At 39.9% G+C, this 18,655-nt stretch overlaps 1 protein-coding gene across 3 annotated transcripts in view; it reads right to left on the bottom strand.

Annotated features, from left to right (window-relative positions):
* erbin (erbb2 interacting protein) overlaps window positions 1–18,655 on the bottom strand; it is a 49,445-nt gene that overhangs the window by 12,946 nt on the left and 17,844 nt on the right. For all 3 annotated transcript variants that reach the window (XM_085414380.1, XM_085414379.1, XM_085414382.1), the window contains exons 2-10: window positions 12,063–12,257; window positions 11,749–11,866; window positions 7,204–7,282; window positions 6,976–7,065; window positions 6,192–6,248; window positions 4,362–4,425; window positions 4,080–4,154; window positions 3,241–3,385; window positions 1,264–1,336 (exon numbers count right to left, since the gene is read on the bottom strand). In XM_085414380.1, the coding sequence (XP_085270506.1) occupies window positions 1,264–1,336; window positions 3,241–3,385; window positions 4,080–4,154; window positions 4,362–4,425; window positions 6,192–6,248; window positions 6,976–7,065; window positions 7,204–7,282; window positions 11,749–11,866; window positions 12,063–12,248 (887 nt within the window). In that variant the 5' untranslated portion in view covers window positions 12,249–12,257. The remainder of the gene's footprint in view (window positions 1–1,263; window positions 1,337–3,240; window positions 3,386–4,079; window positions 4,155–4,361; window positions 4,426–6,191; window positions 6,249–6,975; window positions 7,066–7,203; window positions 7,283–11,748; window positions 11,867–12,062; window positions 12,258–18,655) is intronic.

The following is an 18,655-nucleotide window of genomic DNA, read 5'->3' as shown; positions in this document are numbered from 1 at the left end:
CACTTGGAGTTTTGCTCTTTCTGAAAAAGCTCTTTCAGACGGCAGCTGCTGGGCTTCAAACACATGCAGAAGAAACTGAACACAGCGCTGCTACCACATTTAGGTGGCTCTTTTTGTTAAGCATACTAACATGCATCTGGTTTCATTGCTTACAACCGTCAGTGCATTCTGATCTCTTTAAATTCTTCACAGAGACTATTAAATAATGAACAGCTAAGTAACTAAATAAGAAAAGCTCTGATCAATGTTACTGTACAGTGACGGTGAAACACAAATAGACTGATGCAAATGCAAATCTCAAATATTTCATGGGACATCCTTTAAGCGGAATTTTGCTGAGTGAAAAATGTAAATGCACGCTGGGTTTCATATTAATGCAAAGCAGCCCCACGTCCAGAAAGCTCATATGCTACAGTACCATGAAACGCCACAAGGATCTGACGCCTGTCTACTAAAAATACACCAGGGAAACAAAAAAACCCCAGTGGACAAGTGGCGAAGTAAAATGAAACCAGCTACATATAAATGGGGGAGGAAATGAGCTTGCTTAAACTAAAACCCTTGCATGGGATTAAGTTAAACCATAGGCTTTGTCACATAATCTACGTCAAAGTACATAAGGCGGCACATTCTAACATAAGGGGCAATTGAGGGTGTTTGAAAACAGTAATAAAAAACTGCACAGATACAATTGTTTTTATCAGGTAATGTAGATTTGTCTTTCTCATGGATGTTGGAGGGGATGGATTAAAAAAATAAAAGCATGGATTAAATGGAACCTAATCTTTGTCAACTGTGTGTCAATGATTCAGAGTAGAAAGAGGATCAGCGTGTGGACCTGGCTCGGTACTCAGCAGCTGGCGACTGAGGGTTTACCTGTATACATTAGACAGAAAAACCTCTGAATAGTAACACAGGATTTCATATCATTACTGTCTATGAGGGTCATGAGACCAGTGTTTACCAGCAGCCCTTCCACACTGAAGCAAATGGATGAACTGTCCTTAAATCGCTATGGCAGATTCAAAGACTTGACATTCATAACCACTCTTTATAACCATAGCCATTACTAAGCTACCAATCATCAGCGCGAGACCAAAACAAACCGAGCAGGGGTTGCATTCTCTTTAATGGGGATATTTACTTTTTCCAGAAAAACGTTTTATCAGATCAATGGATTCCAGATATAAAAAAAACGACACAATAATCCACTGAGCTCAGGGTTTACTCTGCTGTTATCAAATCTATTGCTGTGATGCTCACCCTCCAATGGAATCTGGCAAGTACATCAGCTGATTTTCATCCACTTTCAGTGCAGTCAGTTTCTTCAGGGTGCCTTTAAAAAAAAAAAGGAACAGAGAGCTAGGATCAGGAAGGCGTCGACAACAGCTCAGATCAGTTATTGACTATCACTTGCTGGTACGCAGCAAAGAGGAAGATCCATTACACACCAGTTAATTAGATTCATTCATACTGTCAATACAGTAATGGCTATAGCAGTCGTCATCAACCATGATTTCAACAGCAGTGTTTGCATGAATTTAAAGGATTTTATTAGTCTTGTTTTTTGCAAAAGGGATGGGAGTAAGTATGCCATTCAAAATTATGACTGTCAATAAATATTATAAATGTAGCTTTACAATTTATTTCGAAAAATAGGCACCTATTTGTCAAAATTAACATTTGAAAAAGGGGAAAAAAAAGTAGCCAACACAATTGTCAGCTGTCTGTCACCCAGTCGCACAGAGAAGTTGTCGGGCTCTGCACTGCTGAGGGTTAATGGGGCAGCATCGCTGCCACTGACACGTTCTGTTTGGGAGATTTTCCTTCCTACTGTCGCCAACTATAATAATAATAATGGATTGGATTTATATAGCGCTTTTCAAGGCACCCAAAGCGCTTTACAATACCACTATTCATTCACTCTCGCATTCACACACTGGTGGAGGCAGCTACAGTTGTAGCCACAGCTGCCCTGGGGCAGACTGACAGAAGCGAGGCTGCCATATCGCGCCATCGGCCCCTCTGGCCACTTGCTTATAGGGGGTGATCTGACTGTTGGGGTTTCTCCCTATTATTGTAGGGTCTTTATCTTTATAAATAACCTTGAGGTGAATGTTGTTATGATTTGGTGCTATAGAAATAAAACTGAATTGAAATCGAATGGAATGGGGTTCATTGGTTTCATAGCAATTGGCAGCAACCCCCACCAAGTGGCGCATACATTTTCCAGATGGTTGCTAGCTGGTCTGTAGGTCTGTGCGACAGAGGCCTTAATGCTGAGTTAACTGTGTCCCTCATGGCTGGAAGAAAACTGCTGATCCAGGTTGCTTTTTTTAGGCTTGCCCAGAACATCTAATATAAGTCTACATTATTGTACTCAATGATTTTATTTTACAGAACTTTTAACCTCATGTTTAAATCATATTTACCTTTGTGAGCCAATGTGTCTGTCTTTACACTGGTTTAAAACCTGTGGAGTTTTGTTTTTTTACACAAATAACTTTATTCTTAATATGTATAATACTAAATATCAGTTTCTTAATTTTTGAGCAATTTATTTATTTTTACTGGTCACTTAACAACTTGTCACAAATGTAACCCAAATTGAATATGGTGTTTTATTTCTATTTGTCCACAAAGAAAAACAAAACGACGCAGTGAATCATAAATGAGTAAGCTGCATTGATATTGCTAAATGTTTCATACCCGTGACATTTGAATACATGAGTAATTGGAACCTAATTCATTAGAGATGAATAAGGGTTGGGTAAAAGCAATCCTGAGCTGTAGAAATATCTGAATAATTGTATTTCTTCTGTTACAGACATCACAATATGTTATGAGTATCTCACTGTGTACTTCACTACAGTTTTATATTGTTAGCATAATTTGGTTTCATCAAAAACCAAAAATAACACTGAATACTGAAAAATAAGTAAAAGGTTATTATGCAGCACATCAGTTTCATGCTCTGTTGCAATTATATATAGATCAGTTTCTATTAGAGAAAATGACACAGAAAAATAAAGTCTTGTGGTAGTACTGTCCCGTCGGCTCACACTGCAAGTGCTAAAAGAGACATAGAAAGAGACAAGAGAGGCTTTTTCACTGATGAAGGGCTTGGAAAGATTTAAAAGCTGGCAACAGCTAAAAGAGAGTTAAGGTGTTTCATAACAGGTCTTCTAATACGGTGTGTGTGTGTGTGTGTGTGTGTGTGTGTGTGTGTCAGATCTTTACCGATGGAGCCTGGCAGCTGTGTGAGAGCATTGTTGGAGAGCAGAAGGTCCTGTAGATTCTCACAGCCGCGGATTTGTTCATCCACCATCTCCAAGTTGTTCTTCGACACGTCTAGATACACCAGTTGTTTTAGTGTCCCCAACATCTGCACAAAATAAAATAAAAAGTCACCCTTAATTTATGCAGCAGTATGAGATGCAAACTGTGGCAGTAAATTAAAATGATCACAAACAAGCAGTTAACTAACATTTTCTGCAGTGAAGTAAATAACTATATATGCAGACATGATATAATCCCACAGTGGGAGACAATATCACACTTATTTTAGGTTGAAAACACTGTTCTGCTAATAAAATGAGTAACACTTAATGGTTTGTTTCATACTCCACAGACGTCATGGCTTATAAAAGGCCAGATTGTGATTACAGCTGATGCTACTGAAATGCTGGCAGCAGAACTAATGCTTTAATTATGACCCACTTACAAACAAGCTGGTCATTTGGATGAAAGAAGAGCCTCATTTAACAAATCCTGACTGTCAACACACCGACATAAGAATTCATTCATAGCTGATTTTTTTCTGGGGGACATATGCAAACCCAAAACTATGCATTTTGTTGTGCGAGTTCATCCTACGACAGAATCGCGTTCAAAGCGCAGCCCTCTCTGCTGGTTTTAGAGAGCTCAAAGTCTGATGTAAACTGACTGCAGCTCGTTTTGATGAAGACTTGAGGAGACACACAGTTTTGGGGGGTTGGGGGAGAATCGAGGGAAATAATCTCAAGATGATGTGTTAAGACGCAGCAGTCACTGAACGGGAATATGAGCGTATATGATACCCCAGGTAAAAAGGTCAGTTTGTTCCCGTCCATCCACAGCTCCTTGAGTCCAGTCAGCCACTCCACCACCTCAGGCTGCACATGTAGAAAAGAGAAAGCACGTAGTTGTGAGCAAGCTAAAAAAAATGAATCACATTATCATGTATAAATGACGGTTCAGAGTGTAAGGAAAAGAAAAATTTCAACATACGTGCTTAAAAAACCAAAATAGGACAGGGAACAGATTAAGTAAGGACGAGGTGAGAGCCCCGAGCAGTGACAGACTGACTGAAAGATACTCACCACTTCAGTGAACTCATTACTCCCCAGGTCCAACCTCTCCAGCTGTGTGAGCTTCTGCATGCTTCTGCAGACACACAAGAAGGAAACATAAAAAACAAAACAACAAAAACACATGAATTTCATGGTTTACATATTAAAGAAGAAGAAAAAAAACAGCCATAAGAAAATTCCTCCTCTATGCCACTATCAGTCAGTTTTCATGCTGTTCGATTTGGAAAGCACACATGCTCCGCCTTCGCTCCTGTCACTGAATAATTTTATGTGGAAATAAATACCTTTTAGAGCTTAGGCGTGATAGAAATATGCTCTAAATAATGGAAAATGTGCCCTAAGCCTTGCTCCAAATTCTCTCTCACATTCAGGCCACAGGCTCACATTCTCCCCTACACTGTAAACACGCACTGCTTACAACACTGATTTAACTGACCACAGCACAACAGACAACTGGAGAGAAAATATTTTCATAGAGGCTTATTATTAGTGATTAAGAACAACTCTTTCCTCACAGATCGAATAACAAGACACCTTTGAGGACATTTGTCCTTTACTGCCAGCAGCAAAAAACAAAAACGTAGCACGTACACAGACACGCGCATGCGCAAATAAAAGCAAAATAAAAATAAAACATTTCCATTGACTGTCAATTTCACAATGTGAATATAAAAGTTGATTAAAAAGTATAATCCCAACCCTAAAGCAAATCAAGACACCGTGAAAACTGTGTTAGTGGAAATGTACTTGTGGGACAGAAATGATACCAAGGAACGAACAGCGTTTCTCCCCACACCACAAAAAACCCGACACCAAACCAAACAGCTAAAAAAGGGTGAGAAAGAGCTGTTTTGGCTAATCTAGAAAGTGAGTTCACCAGTTAAAAAAACAGCACTAAGGGGCTTATGACCCTGAGCGAGGAACACTGCAGCCTTCTTTAAAACACTTGGTTTATGCATGTGCTCAGTGTGTGTCTGTGCACCAGAGGAGAGAGATGGAGAATAGAGGCAGCAGCTTCTACATGAAAGCCCTGAGAAGACTTCTATTGCACCCCTTTGCACACATTGTTTACATCTCTGAAATGCTTGTGTGTTGCACTGGCAACGCTCCCGATCATTAGTCCCTTTCTTTGTCAGGTCTCCAGACTTTAACAGGTCTGGCCTCTGTCACATAAACACAGCCAGAAAAAAGGGATCCGCTCCGAGCTGTGGCACTGACTGTACTGCACTTTATACACCGGCTGGAACATCAGTCAGTGAAAAATAAATGCAAAAAATAATAATAATAAAGGGGAAATTATAAAAGGAAACTCAGACAGAGGGGGGAAGGGGAAAAAAAGGCAAGTATCGTTAAGCATGGTAAGATGGTAAAGCTAGTCAAGTGTGACAGAAATTAAAGAGAAACCAGGGAGACGGTGACTTCCCCCAAAAATCACCTGGAGCTTTCTCTAATATCTGTGGGACATTCAGTCTCACAGCACACTTCTCAAATAGCAAAAAGACCTTAACCACTGTCTCAGTAGAGGATTATAAAACCTGTCAGCGCAAGTGGCCAAGTAAAGGGGACTCTTATGTAACACAGTGGAATTTAATACTACAGTTAGAGGTTTAGAGAAAGAGTCTATGATTAAAACAAAGGATAAAGGACAGACATAGCAGGGGGTGCAAGAGGAAGAGGACAATGAGGAAGTAGGGATTAAAAAAAATAAAAAATAAATCTTGTCGCAGTTCATAAAGCGACTTAATTTCAGAGAGACTCTGCTTTTATTATTATTTTTAATTAAAATGAACATTCTTCATATTTCACATTTGGAAGGTTTGCTAAATAAAAACCACCTACTTTGGCAACATCTTTAACTGATTCTCCCTCAGCTCCAGGATTTGTAGCTTAGTCAACCTGCAAGCAGGAAAAAAAATCATTGTCATAATTAGTTGATTTTCCCCAAAAGGGATATTATGTGAAATGGCTTTTGAAGCTTAGCGGCCATGATTTTCTCAGCCGGCTTATCTTTCACTAAGCAGCTATGATGTGCAGTTACATGACAGCAAAAAAAGTCTGATGTAATCTTCTCTTGTATAGAACTAGTACTAAAAGGAAGAAATATAAAGATGGAATCAGCACCAGATCACATCACGTTTTCTGCATTCAGAAGGCTCAACACAAACTTTGTGTAACGCGCAAGTAATGAAAGTGATTAATAATCTGTGTAGCCTAACTATATATTGAAAAGTATAGTAAGTAAATGTTAAGAAGACAACATGATCATTTTAAATAAAGTGATAATTTTTTAAAGCTGTGTGTTTCTCCAGTATGACTTAAATGTAAATGCTAAAGAATTAATGGTAAGCCAGGTCTGAGAGATATAATAGTTCTGTGTATGCTCGCTGCATCACTTTTGTGCTGTTGACATGACATAAGTAGTACTTGGTCCTGGTGCCACACAGCACAAGTGTAGCCCACAGTATGAATCAAAATCACTTCTACTGGGTCATCTTATCGAGCTAGCATCATTTTGTGTTGCATTTCTGCGGTTGTTAATGACTTGACTGCATTTAGAAAATTCAAATGTCAGTATCATGACTCCATCAAGTCCAGCGTGTGACAAACCAGGGAAGAAACCGACCTGCCGAAGCTGGCTGGTAGGAACTCCAGAAAGGCATCGTTCAGGTAGAGCTGCGTCAGACTCAGAAGCTGAGTGAAGCCTTCAGGGAGCCTGATAACACATGCAAAGGCAAGAACGCGAATGAGAACACACAAGCAGCCTCGTAAGCCTCTGCAAGAACACTAGGAACCCAAACTTTATAGGGAACATTAAACTAAAATGTGTTAGGTGAGGGAAAGTCGAACTCACTTGGATATGGGATTCACACTGGCTTCTACAATTGCTAGGCCTTTGCAGTTCTTGATGTTCTCTGGAAAGTCCTGGATGCCTGGAGAGAAACAGAAGTCATCAAAAATTATCATCAGCAGGGCAGGAGTACGACTACAAATCTGCTCAGTGTATCTCAGCTGCTTTGTTACTGCTGACACAAAATGAATAACTCCCGTCAAATGAAAAAAAAGATAAAACATAATGAAAGACATCTTATTTAACACAAATAAACAACCAGAAAGGTTCTCTGACTGAACAGAGTGTGATCGTGGTATAATAAGAGCAGCTCTGCACCTTTCTTCGCCCTTATTTTTTGTCTTCACTGAAAAGAGAGAAGAAAAGTGCAGAACTGCATGCGGTTACATAATAAAAGAGCAGGAAACAAAGAGCAAAAACAAAAATAGAAGGTGAGGGATCTATTTTGAAGTCTGCAACTTCTCACCAAACCTTCACAGCAAGGTGAGCATTGTGACCAAGTCTCACGGTTTATTTCCACCTACTTTCTTTTATGCCCACAACACTTAGGCTAAAGTGCTTTGTGTGGAAGGATAAGCTCCATTTAATGTAAACACGGGACATGAAGCTCCGGTTCATGAAAATGCCACTACATCCTTTAATGTCTGTTTAATCTAGGCTGCTTTTACACTCGTTTATAGTCCAAGTACCTTTTTAACCTCTCTGTTCCTGAAAGGGTTTTGCCGACTGTGCAGGTAGAGAAGCGTATGGACAGTCAGGCTATTTTCCCTAACTTTGGATCTGTACAACACTCATGGATTTAAAATGAAGCAGTCAAGATGCAAATCAATTTTTTGCATTCACCTTTAATAATTTACAGTCCTGTCTTTTACACAGGCCAAAGTAATTGGACAAACTAGCATTATTATAAATATAATTATTATTACTTAAATGGGAATCTGTAGCAATCCTTTCCACAGACATCATTAAATGCTGCATGTCCTCCCTCGAGATGCTCTGCCAGGCTTTTGCTGCTCTCTGCTTTCAGCTTTGCTTTCACTAAAAGGCATCTCAACTCAGCTGAGGTCATGTGAGTGACTCTGCCATTTAAGAACATTCCCTTTCATTGCCTTAAACAACTTTTGGGGTTTTGGGGTCATTATCCATCTGCACTGTAAAGCACCAGCCTTTTAGTCTTGCAGCTTTTCAGCACAGTGTAAGCTATAAGTTTTAAAAATCCATCCTGTTGCTTCAACAGTCACTTTATCTAGAAACACTAGTGAACCAGTTCCTCTGGCAAACATACAGTACATGCCATGTCATTTTGAAAGAGGATGTAGTATGAGCTCTTCCTTGCCTTTTGTATATGTTTTTTTTCTCTTAACATCTTCCTGGTACAAATTGGGTATACCAGAACTGGAAGGCCTTTTGTTTTCCTTTCAAATTACACTGACCACACCTTGGTCTAGTTAAGAGTTCATATGAATCAAAGGAGCTTGCAAAGAAAAGCGTCTGGACTTCTTTAAGTTGCTTGAAGACGTTTCACCTCTCATCCGAGAAGCTTCTTCAGTTCTAAGGTCAAATGGTGGAGAGTCCCAGATATAAACCTAGTGGGAGTTTCCCCCCACAGGGGGACAAAAGGACCCCCTGATGATCCTTTAATCACCTGAGCCAAGGTGTGAAACTGGGTGTGGGTCCCAATCAGCCCGAGTTTCGGGTGAGTTCATTGTGAAACCTGGCCCCACCTTATCATGCGAATTCCTGAGATCAGATGGCCCAGGATGTGAGTGGGCGTTAAGGCGTCTGGGAAGGGATCTCAAAACTGGATTACAGATGGCAGAGAGTTGGTGTCGTAAACCACCGCCTCTGTTCAAAGATGGTCGCTCACAGTGGACATAGATGGCTTCTTTCACTCCTCTTTCAAACCATCTGTCCTCTCTGTCCAAAATGTGAGCATTCCTCGCTGCACTGTACAGCATGCTGTACAGTGCAGCGAGGAATGCCCAGACCTCTACATTGGAGAGACCAAACAGCCACTTCACAAGCGCATGGCACAACACAGAAGAGCCACCTCCACAGGACAAGACTCAGCAGTCCATCTGCATTTTAAGGATAAAGGACACTCTTTCGAGGATGCCAATGTTCAAATTTTGGACAGAGAGGACAGATGGTTTGAAAGAGGAGTGAAAGAAGCCATCTATGTCCACTGTGAGCGACCATCTTTGAACAGAGGCGGTGGTTTACGACACCAACTCTCTGCCATCTGTAATCCAGTTTTGAGATCCCTTCCCAGACGCCTTAACGCCCACTCACATCCTGGGCCATCTGATCTCAGGAATTCGCATGATAAGGTGGGGCCAGGTTTCACAATGAACTCACCCGAAACTCGGGCTGATTGGGACCCACACCCACTTTCACACCGTGGCTCAGGCGATTAGAGGATCATCAGGGGGTCCTTTTGTCCCTCTGTGGGGGGAAACTCCCACTAGATTTATATCTGGGACTCTCCACCATTTGACCTTAGAACTGAAGAAGCTTCTCAGATGAGAGGTGAAACGTCTTCAAGTAACTTAAAGAAGTCCAGACGCTTTTCTTTGCAAGCTCCTTTGACTACGATGACCTGGATGACTGAGAACCTTCACAGACAGTTCATATGAATAGCTACCAAATGCAAAGTCAAACCCCAGAGTCAGCTCCAGATTTATTTTAAACAATGAGGAAACAATCGGGAACCACACCTGCTGATGGAGCAGCTTACTATTCAAATGTCCAACTACTTCTGAGCTGCAAGTAATGAAGAGACCGTTTAAAAATGGGTGTAATTACCAGCCAGTTAATGCAATTTTCACTTACATTCACACTTGCTGGGGATTTATGTTTTGGTGGGGAATCTGTGCACATAACCTCTGTTACATCCTAACTAGAAATATAACTACACAATGACTGATTACTGCTGTGCATTTATTGGCTTTTTCTTGGCAGTTTTTGAATTTATTAGTGATCGAGTGATGACCATTGCCTCAATATAGGGAGGAAAAATAATAACACCGATCTAAGGACCTATAAACATCAGCAAATTCCTAGAGGGAGACTGCTGAAACTTTTGTAATGGATATTAGTGAATGTACTAAGAAACGGAAAAACAAGAAGGACAAATATGTTTGCCCCCCCAAACCCCACCGCAACAAAGTGTCCAAGGAGGGAAAAAATATAATTGTCCAGCACAAGCATAAATACTGGCAACAACGTCTGCCACTTACTAGGTTACATTGTAGCCACTGCAGGATTCCCCACAGAAGTCTAAATCACGCCTTGTGGTCAGTTTTGAAACACTAATTAACCCAAATCCATTCATGTCTTTGGACTGTGGGAGGAAGCTGGTACCCAGAGGAGACAGGGAGACATGGACATGTAAACTCCACACAGACTGGTTTAGAACTCAGGACCTTCTTATTGTGAGGCAATAGTGCTAACACCACCATGGAGCTCACACACACATGAGTGTGGGTGGCCATCTGTCTCTCTGTTAATTGGCTGACAGCTTGACAACCTGTCCAGGGTTGTCAATCTGTCCTTCCCCACCTCTCACCCTATAACAGCTGGGATAGGCTCCAGCCCCGCTTCAATGGATAAATGTAGAAAGTGAATGGACAATTAATGCAATATTTTTGTTACATTCTTTGAATTAAAACTGGAAGTCATCCATTATGTTTTTTAAAAACTGTCAGAGTTATTTTGTTGTTGTTCATTTGTCCTTGTTTAATATCATACTTTTTAATTTTTCTACTGCATGGTACTGGTTTTCTTTCAATTTACAAAAGTCTACTTTACAAATAATGATTGTGATACGGAGGCTAAAACTGTGTCAATTTATTGCAGATGTATTTGATATAAAAACTGAATATACATTTTGTTGTTGTTTTTTTAAAAAGGCAGAAATTATTTAAACAGCAGAGTCATCTGACTGATTCGGTGTGCAGCCTCACACACTTTGTTCTGCACCTGTTTTTTGTTCTAAATGTCACCCTAGAAGAGCACCAAGTGTGTCTGTGGAAAGCTTTCATCAAACAGGCAACATTTAAAGGGCTTCAAGTACAAAGCCCTGTCATGTTCAACAGTGCAAATGTTTAATATCAAAGCAGTAAATGTTAAACTTTGACAAATGCCGCTGCTTCCGACTCTACAAAACAGTTGACAATTCACCCTGTAGATATTTTGTTACAGTGTGTGTGTGAGAGAACCAGCTCAAAGAAGCTTTATATCGCCCTTTCAGTTTTTTCCATTTCACTTGAGAGAGAGTTTCTAGCTGCTTGCAGGTCTGGGCTTGTCCACTTGCTCTATTGATCGGTTTTTTGAGTCATGTTGTGACGTAAACACAGCAAATTAAACATGCTGTGGCATTTCGCCTTGTCTCATCTTTGAAAAAGCAAATCTAAACAAGGTATTAATGCGTTCATATATTTTCTTGCCGTCATGACAACAAAAAGACAATTTCGACGTTTGAAATTTCAAAGGAAAGTTTTCAGGCTTTAAAGCAAAAAGGTTCTACAAAGGAATCATCCTGCTTACTGTTTTTGCTGACATCAAGCTCCCTGAGATTGATGAGGTTTGCGATCGCTGCTGGCAACACTGCCAGGTCGTTATCTGGCATGCTCAGTCGGTTGAGTAACTGGCAGTTAAACAGTTGCTTGTAGAATGAGGAGGGGGGGAAAAAAGAAATTATAAACACCATGTGGTTTAACATGTGGTTCACCTATACAGTCTCATGAGAAATGTACAAATGTCCCGACTTTTAATAAAGCTCAACTGTATCCCTCAAAGACTCCTAGCAACAAAGATGTACAAACACTGAAGGTTTCTATACATCACAATGCATGCCTTACTTTAGGCAGCTCCTCGATCTGGTTGGCATCGAGGTAGAGTTCTTGCAGGGTCTTCTCGAAGTTAAAGATCTCCTTAGGAACAGTCTCCAGGCTGCAGTGGGAGTAGTCCAGCGATGTTACGATCTCCTCCTCGCCCCGCAAGCAGCGGCATGGTACCAGACGAACAAACAGGCTCCGCTTGGACATCCTGAGGCACTATGGAGGGAAAATGGAGAGATATGAAGAAGGAGACTAGGACGATAAGGAGGCAGACTGGTGACTAGTGCTACTTTCACATTTCACTTCCTGTGTAACACAAGGATGTTGACATTTGATCAACTTTAATGAAATGGAAATGATTAAAATCGCACATTTAATTTGAATAAGTATGACAACAAAAAAGCAGCATCAGCCCGTAGAGTAACAATCAAGACTTAAATAGATTAGAAAAATGGATGTGAAACAACGGTCATGTTTAGCTTCTGGTGCGACTTCCACAAATCACTCAGATCATCATAAAAGGGAAAATTCAACATTTGTCAACCTTTGCTCTCACATTTAAATCCAATATGACTATTAGTCATTATTGTTTCTCACAGTTTCTAATAAAGCACAGAAGTAGGAGGAAGTAGTACCCATTTGATTTACAATTCTGTTTCTTTCAATAGCCACGGGGCTGCCGGCTATGTTTACTTTTGGTCGTCTTACTTTAGTCTGCGATATCGGATAAATTTAACCTCCCCGGAAAGCTGTAGGAGGCTGTCTCTTGCTAGTCTGTAAATCTCATCTCCACATCTGAGGAGGAGGGTAAAACTGTCACAATGGACAAGGCAAACAAACACTGGAATTTAAATGGAAATACTTGTTACTAGAGAATTACACTTAAAAATAATAATGCAGCCCAAAATCTGTCCCAAAGCACAGTACACTGTCTGGTGTGTAACGGCTCTCCAGGCACTTTTGCAGACGGACCTCTCAAAGCAGTTGGCAAGCTGCATCATGCACACTCAATACTATTATTTCTTCCAAGGGAATGGGCTGCCAGTTTTTTCCTCAAATTTGCATACACTGCACATAATCACTGCCAGTCACACAGATTTTTACTGAACAAAAATAACTTTTATTTTAGGTCTTCAGTAAATATCCTGGAAAAGACGGACTCTTTCTGTTTACCATTTGGGAAAAGCCAATTTTCACATCTAACTTTCCATAAATATGCCAAATGTGATGCTGTTCAATGAAGTGGAGGATATAAATTCAAAAAGTAAGCCATGAGTCAGCCATTATTTTGGAAATCCTTGTCCTTGACTGGTTTCATGCAAAGCTGTCTACACCAAAATAAACTGATATCGATAAGACAGAAAATCTTTTCTGCTCTCAATGTGGATGAACAGATTAAAAGGTGGATAGGAGGGGTGTTGTTAAGCACTGCTGGAAATTAAATGCATGTTTTCTATAGATCAAATCTACACAATTTTTCATCAAAGTGCAGTACACACTATTGAATGTGACTTTGGTCAACAGGGGCTTTGTTTGGACCATGCAGAGACTGCGACTTTCCCTCCCCCTTAATCTTAATCTGAGTATTGTCATAGAAAATCATCTCAGAATACTTCATCCGCTCTGTATCTTGTCTGGCTGACAGAGCCGCCGAAGTGTGGTAGACTTTAAATTTTCGTTGCATGCTTTATGTGGGTGAGAGCAAGTATTTCCGTTAGACTTTGCTACAAACAGCAACAGCATACTTATTTTAGGGGTGATATTGGGCCAATAAAAAGTAAAACACAGACCTCTTTTTCTAGAGAGTGCAAAGTAGTAGAGACGGCAGTATGATCTACTTGTTTGCCACAGCTTTTGTGACAATTCAGTCCACAATTGTCCCAAATGCAGAACCAGTCAGCTATTCTTCCATTTCCCACTCATTAATAATGGCTGCATGTATGCACTCACCCACACTCACATGAAGTATGCACATGTAAAAGGCTGTCAGCCTCCCACACAATCTTCTCTATGGAAGAGGCCAGCTCATGTATAAGTACTTAGAGTAATCTGGGCCATCAGCAGAGGAGACGACAGAGGGCCTGCCTCCATTCAACCCAAGCAAGAAGAAATAAACACATGTATGATGCATGCTATTAAGAGTGGTCAGAGAGGGAGGAGGGAATGCAGCATGAATTAACAGAGAAGGTGTAGTAATTATGAGTTAATGTAAGGTATGCAAAAAACAAACAAAAAGGTCAGGCAATCAGTGAGACTTTTTACTTAATACCGGTATTTACAGTATTTGAATTTATGACAACATACCTGAAAAACTTTGTTTTGTATCTTAAACAAAACCTTTTTTTTTTTTTTAATGGATCCTGAGTGTTAGTCATCAGAGCCGAAGAGCTGTACTGCCACGTAAAAACAGTTTTTTTTAATAACACTATTATTCAAGGTGGTGCGCTGCTTCGATGTGAAGACGAACAGAAATGGACAAGATATGCTGCACTGCAGGGCTGGCTGGCCCAAAGAGTAATCTGGAAAGCAGCACACTAATGAGAACCGTACTGTCTACAACAGATCGGTTTATCCACTGACCTACATGTTACGGGACAGATGACTGACCACACTCACCCAACTTCAGTCGATCAGGAGCTTTTGACTTAACTAAGAAAATTCAAGACATGCAACGGAGATTTCCAGACATGTTAAGCTCTTGACTGACTGACATTTTCTTTCTTAGCCTACTTATTTCGGCAAAGTATTTACTTGAACCATCGTGCTAGTAAGTGCTTAGGCTGATGGGACGGAAAAGGTTAAAAAGTAAAAAAAAAAACAACAACACTAGCTATATTTATTCATAGATTTTCAAACTGTGTGGGTGTGTGTGAATAGTCAGCATGTGACTTTGCAGGCACACTTTCTGTGTAACAGTAAATGAAACAATCTAGAGGGCAAGCCAGTCACAGAATCCCACTTAGTTCTCCCACTCAGAGCCAAAAAAAAAAAAAAACCCACTTCCCTGTCACAACCCTTTCCCTGCAACTTAAGTGCCTCCCGGGTCAGTGGTGTTGCTATAGATACTACAGTGAATTGTAGAAGCAGCTCTCAGACATAAAAAGTCATTCACAAAACACACAGCTGAACTCACTTATTAACTGCGTATGTGGAACGCGTCTCACTAATAAAATACAGAAACGGCTGTACAGAAAGAGGTCTATGCAAGAGAACTGTACAGTGAAACTGTGAAAATGGCACATTTTCAGTTTTTACCATCCATTTCATGCCAGAAATATCTGTGTGAATTCTGTAAAAGGTCACCAAGGTCTTCCACTGTGGCCAACAAGTATTCAATGGCCAACTTCTAGTTTATCCAGTAGTAGCAGTAGTTTGCTTTAGTGACTAATAAGTCCCAATTGAAAATAATTGGGGTAATTGCCCATCAAATGCTTTCCGCAGAAAGGATTTATACTCTCTGAGGTAACCAGCAGTTAAGCTCAGATATAGTACCCACACTGTAGTAACTTGTGCTCCGTCTGTCTTTGTTTTGGTGACTAACTTTTCTCACCTCCATGGCATGCTCTGTTCATTTCTTGTCCTCTGTCAAATTAGCATCTCTACCCATTTTACAAACTGAGCAGCTCACTTCAAACTTTGAGGCACAGCTACATTATGTGCCAGTCAGCCCAAAAGCTGTCTTTGAATCGTTGCTTAAGGATCGTGAGCATTAATGTAATCCTTAACTTCATTTCAATATTAACACTGTAGTGTTGAAAATGAAACTGCAAAACATCTGATGAGTTTATTCTGAAATTCAGACTGTTCCTGTTGTGACATAAAGGCTATTCTGCAAAACACTGCCAGAAAGCTGAACGTCACCCAACTGTATGTACGGAAATACGGTTCTCACAGAAATACGTAACTAGCTTTAACAGGAATAAAAAGAGAAATAGGCTGACAAGTACATCACACTCTAAGATTGGGAAACAGAGGCTTCACAGCTCAGCTAGTACACAGTATGGGATGAAATCTTCATTCTTTTCACACAGAAACAACAAGAACACTCTCACAAGTTTTCTAAGAAAAATGATTTGATGATGGACATTTTGAAATCATTATCATAACCAAAGATGCTGATGCTCAAGACTCAATGAGTCATCTTCACTACTTTGTTACTCAGCAAGCCTCACTCAGTACGCGTCTATGGAAAACAACCTAGGGCCAATCACGGAAGCTCCACTCCTGCCACGCCTACAGGAACACAAACACAATGGCAGCTGAAACGGAGGTTGTGCACCTGCACTTAGATATTCTATTGAAAACATAATTAGAAAATAAAGCATTTATGATTTATAATTCACGTACTAACTTTCAACTTTCACTCGGACCAATTCTCATCATTTTATATTTTTCCAAAAAGGTTTTTCTTTCTTTTCATTTAAGTGAAGCAATGCTTTTTGAGCTTTTAAAGCCCTTAGTCATTGTTTGAGTTTCTAGAGAAATTAAACAACAATAGGAAATCAAATTAATTGTAAGCACATCAACTCTCAAAATAGACACAGAAGGTATTGTTGATGCACCTTCGTGTGCATTTGTAAGTATCGTGGGTTAAATTGAAGTGCAAGTATAGTGTTTGACGGCAGCAAACGGCTTGTGTTATTTATAGTACATGTCTGGTTGATATGGCAGAATGTGATTAGTATGGGGTAGCTCTTGCCTTATGAAAGGAGCTTTTGATCCAGATTGCAGGGAACTGTTACATGATTTCTGAGCCTCAGCTGAAATTTTACATTAGAGATTATGACGACAGAAACAATACAGCAGCGAGGAAAAGAGGCACATAATGACCCGCAGACCCCATGGGATACATTTGAACTGCTTCTCACTGTGAATGAAAAGGAAAGGGAAAAAGTAACTTCCTTAATTTGGGGAGGAGTGCTAGTCATTTATAGATGTGTTTCTAAAATGCCACTTTAACTCCTTTTAAAACTGAATCTTATTCTTTACCATTCGATTTGTCAGTGGAAAAACAAAGTGCAGAACGCAAGTTGCGAGATTTACACAATGCTTATTTTCCCAAATGTCAAGTTGCACAACCTTTAAAAGAACTACAATCCTTGTATATTTCAACATGAACAAGCACATACTAGCATGAGACAAATTGTGGTGAAATTCAACTTCAGTATTCAAACCACACTTAAAACATTTCTACATCTGTAGACTAAATGCAGACTACTCGGATTTGTAGTCATGATCTCATGCTTGTATAAATATAGACACATAAACAAGATGATCACTAATATTGATATTTACAACACCATCAAAGAAAAATTTTTAGTTCACAATTTTTGCAAAATACGGTGAAACTTGATCTAAGATCTAGCAAGACTCCTTTCAATTTTAATTCTGTAAACCCCAAACCTCTGTTAGCTGTAAATTTGAAATTACAATGAACTTATATTATGAAGTACAGCTGAGATTAAAGTTGGTACGGTAAAACTGTGTTCTTTACTGAAGAAACACCACAATAAAATCCCTCGAGATTTCCTTTCCTCAGGCCACCTCATTAACAACATTACATTTAAATCCAGCAGGCACAACAGGAGAAGTGTTGCTTGTCAATAATGCAGATAGATGTTGAGTTAAGACAGGGGTGTCAAACTCAAATACACAGTGGGCCAAAATTCAAAACTGGAACAAAGTCGCAGGCTAACGTTAATATTTATTGAAAAAAAATCTTCCTCTAGATATAAGAATGAATCTTTTCTTATGGACTCAAACAAGTTTTGCTGAAAAACTGAATATGGAACAAGCAAAGCTTAATACTAAACAATATATATATTAGCTGTATAATACCAGTAGGCCAGCTCTAATAGTAATTTGGTATGGCTTCGCGGGCCAAATTTGGCCCGCGGGCCAGAGTTTGACACCTATGAGTTAAGACAACAAAAATCAAGCTGCTGACTAAGACACACAGTCAAGTTTTTCTACCCCACATATTCTTAATCCAAGAAAAAGTGTACTTTTTTTTCCCCCCAAATCACAAAACAACAACAGACTAGAAATACAGCTGAGACAGGTAGAAAGGTAAGCCTGTTGTCAGTATCTGTAGCAGCTAAGTGGAACCTGAACTTCCAGTTTTGCTCCCTCTTTGCTTTTGGTTCTCACCAGCGATCTTAGGTCTCAGTGGTCTTGCGTGACAACTGAAAACAAAACCGTGATTGTTTTCTTTGAATTTCTGGTGAAATGAGGCAGTGCAACCTGATCTCCAACAAAGAGCTTTTACAACATCTTCCCAATTTTCTCCTCTAAACAGATTGGCTCTGACAGAATACACTCATACTAACGAGAAGCATATCAATCTCAACACTTGCATGCGCCCAACAAAAACTCCTCAAAATTAGAATACTGGAAGGCTTTGGAAATGTAACAGTCCATTATCACTGCTAAACATGCTGAAGCTCTAGAAGGAAAACACTCAATGGGAACACTTAGCTGTGAATCAGCTGTTAAACAACGTGCTTATAGTAAACGACACAAAACTGCTCAAGAAAACTAAAGAATTTAAATATATGTAATGACTGCAGTGGACAAAAATCTGCACAAACTCAGGCCATTATTTGCTTCAACCA

This window comes from Rhamphochromis longiceps, linkage group LG7 (assembly GCF_057381845.1).
Source record: "Rhamphochromis longiceps isolate RC_006_pf linkage group LG7, R_longiceps_female_GT1.1, whole genome shotgun sequence".
NCBI classification, from domain to species: Eukaryota; Metazoa; Chordata; class Actinopteri; order Cichliformes; family Cichlidae; genus Rhamphochromis; species Rhamphochromis longiceps.
This window is presented reverse-complemented; position numbering and strand designations above follow the sequence as displayed.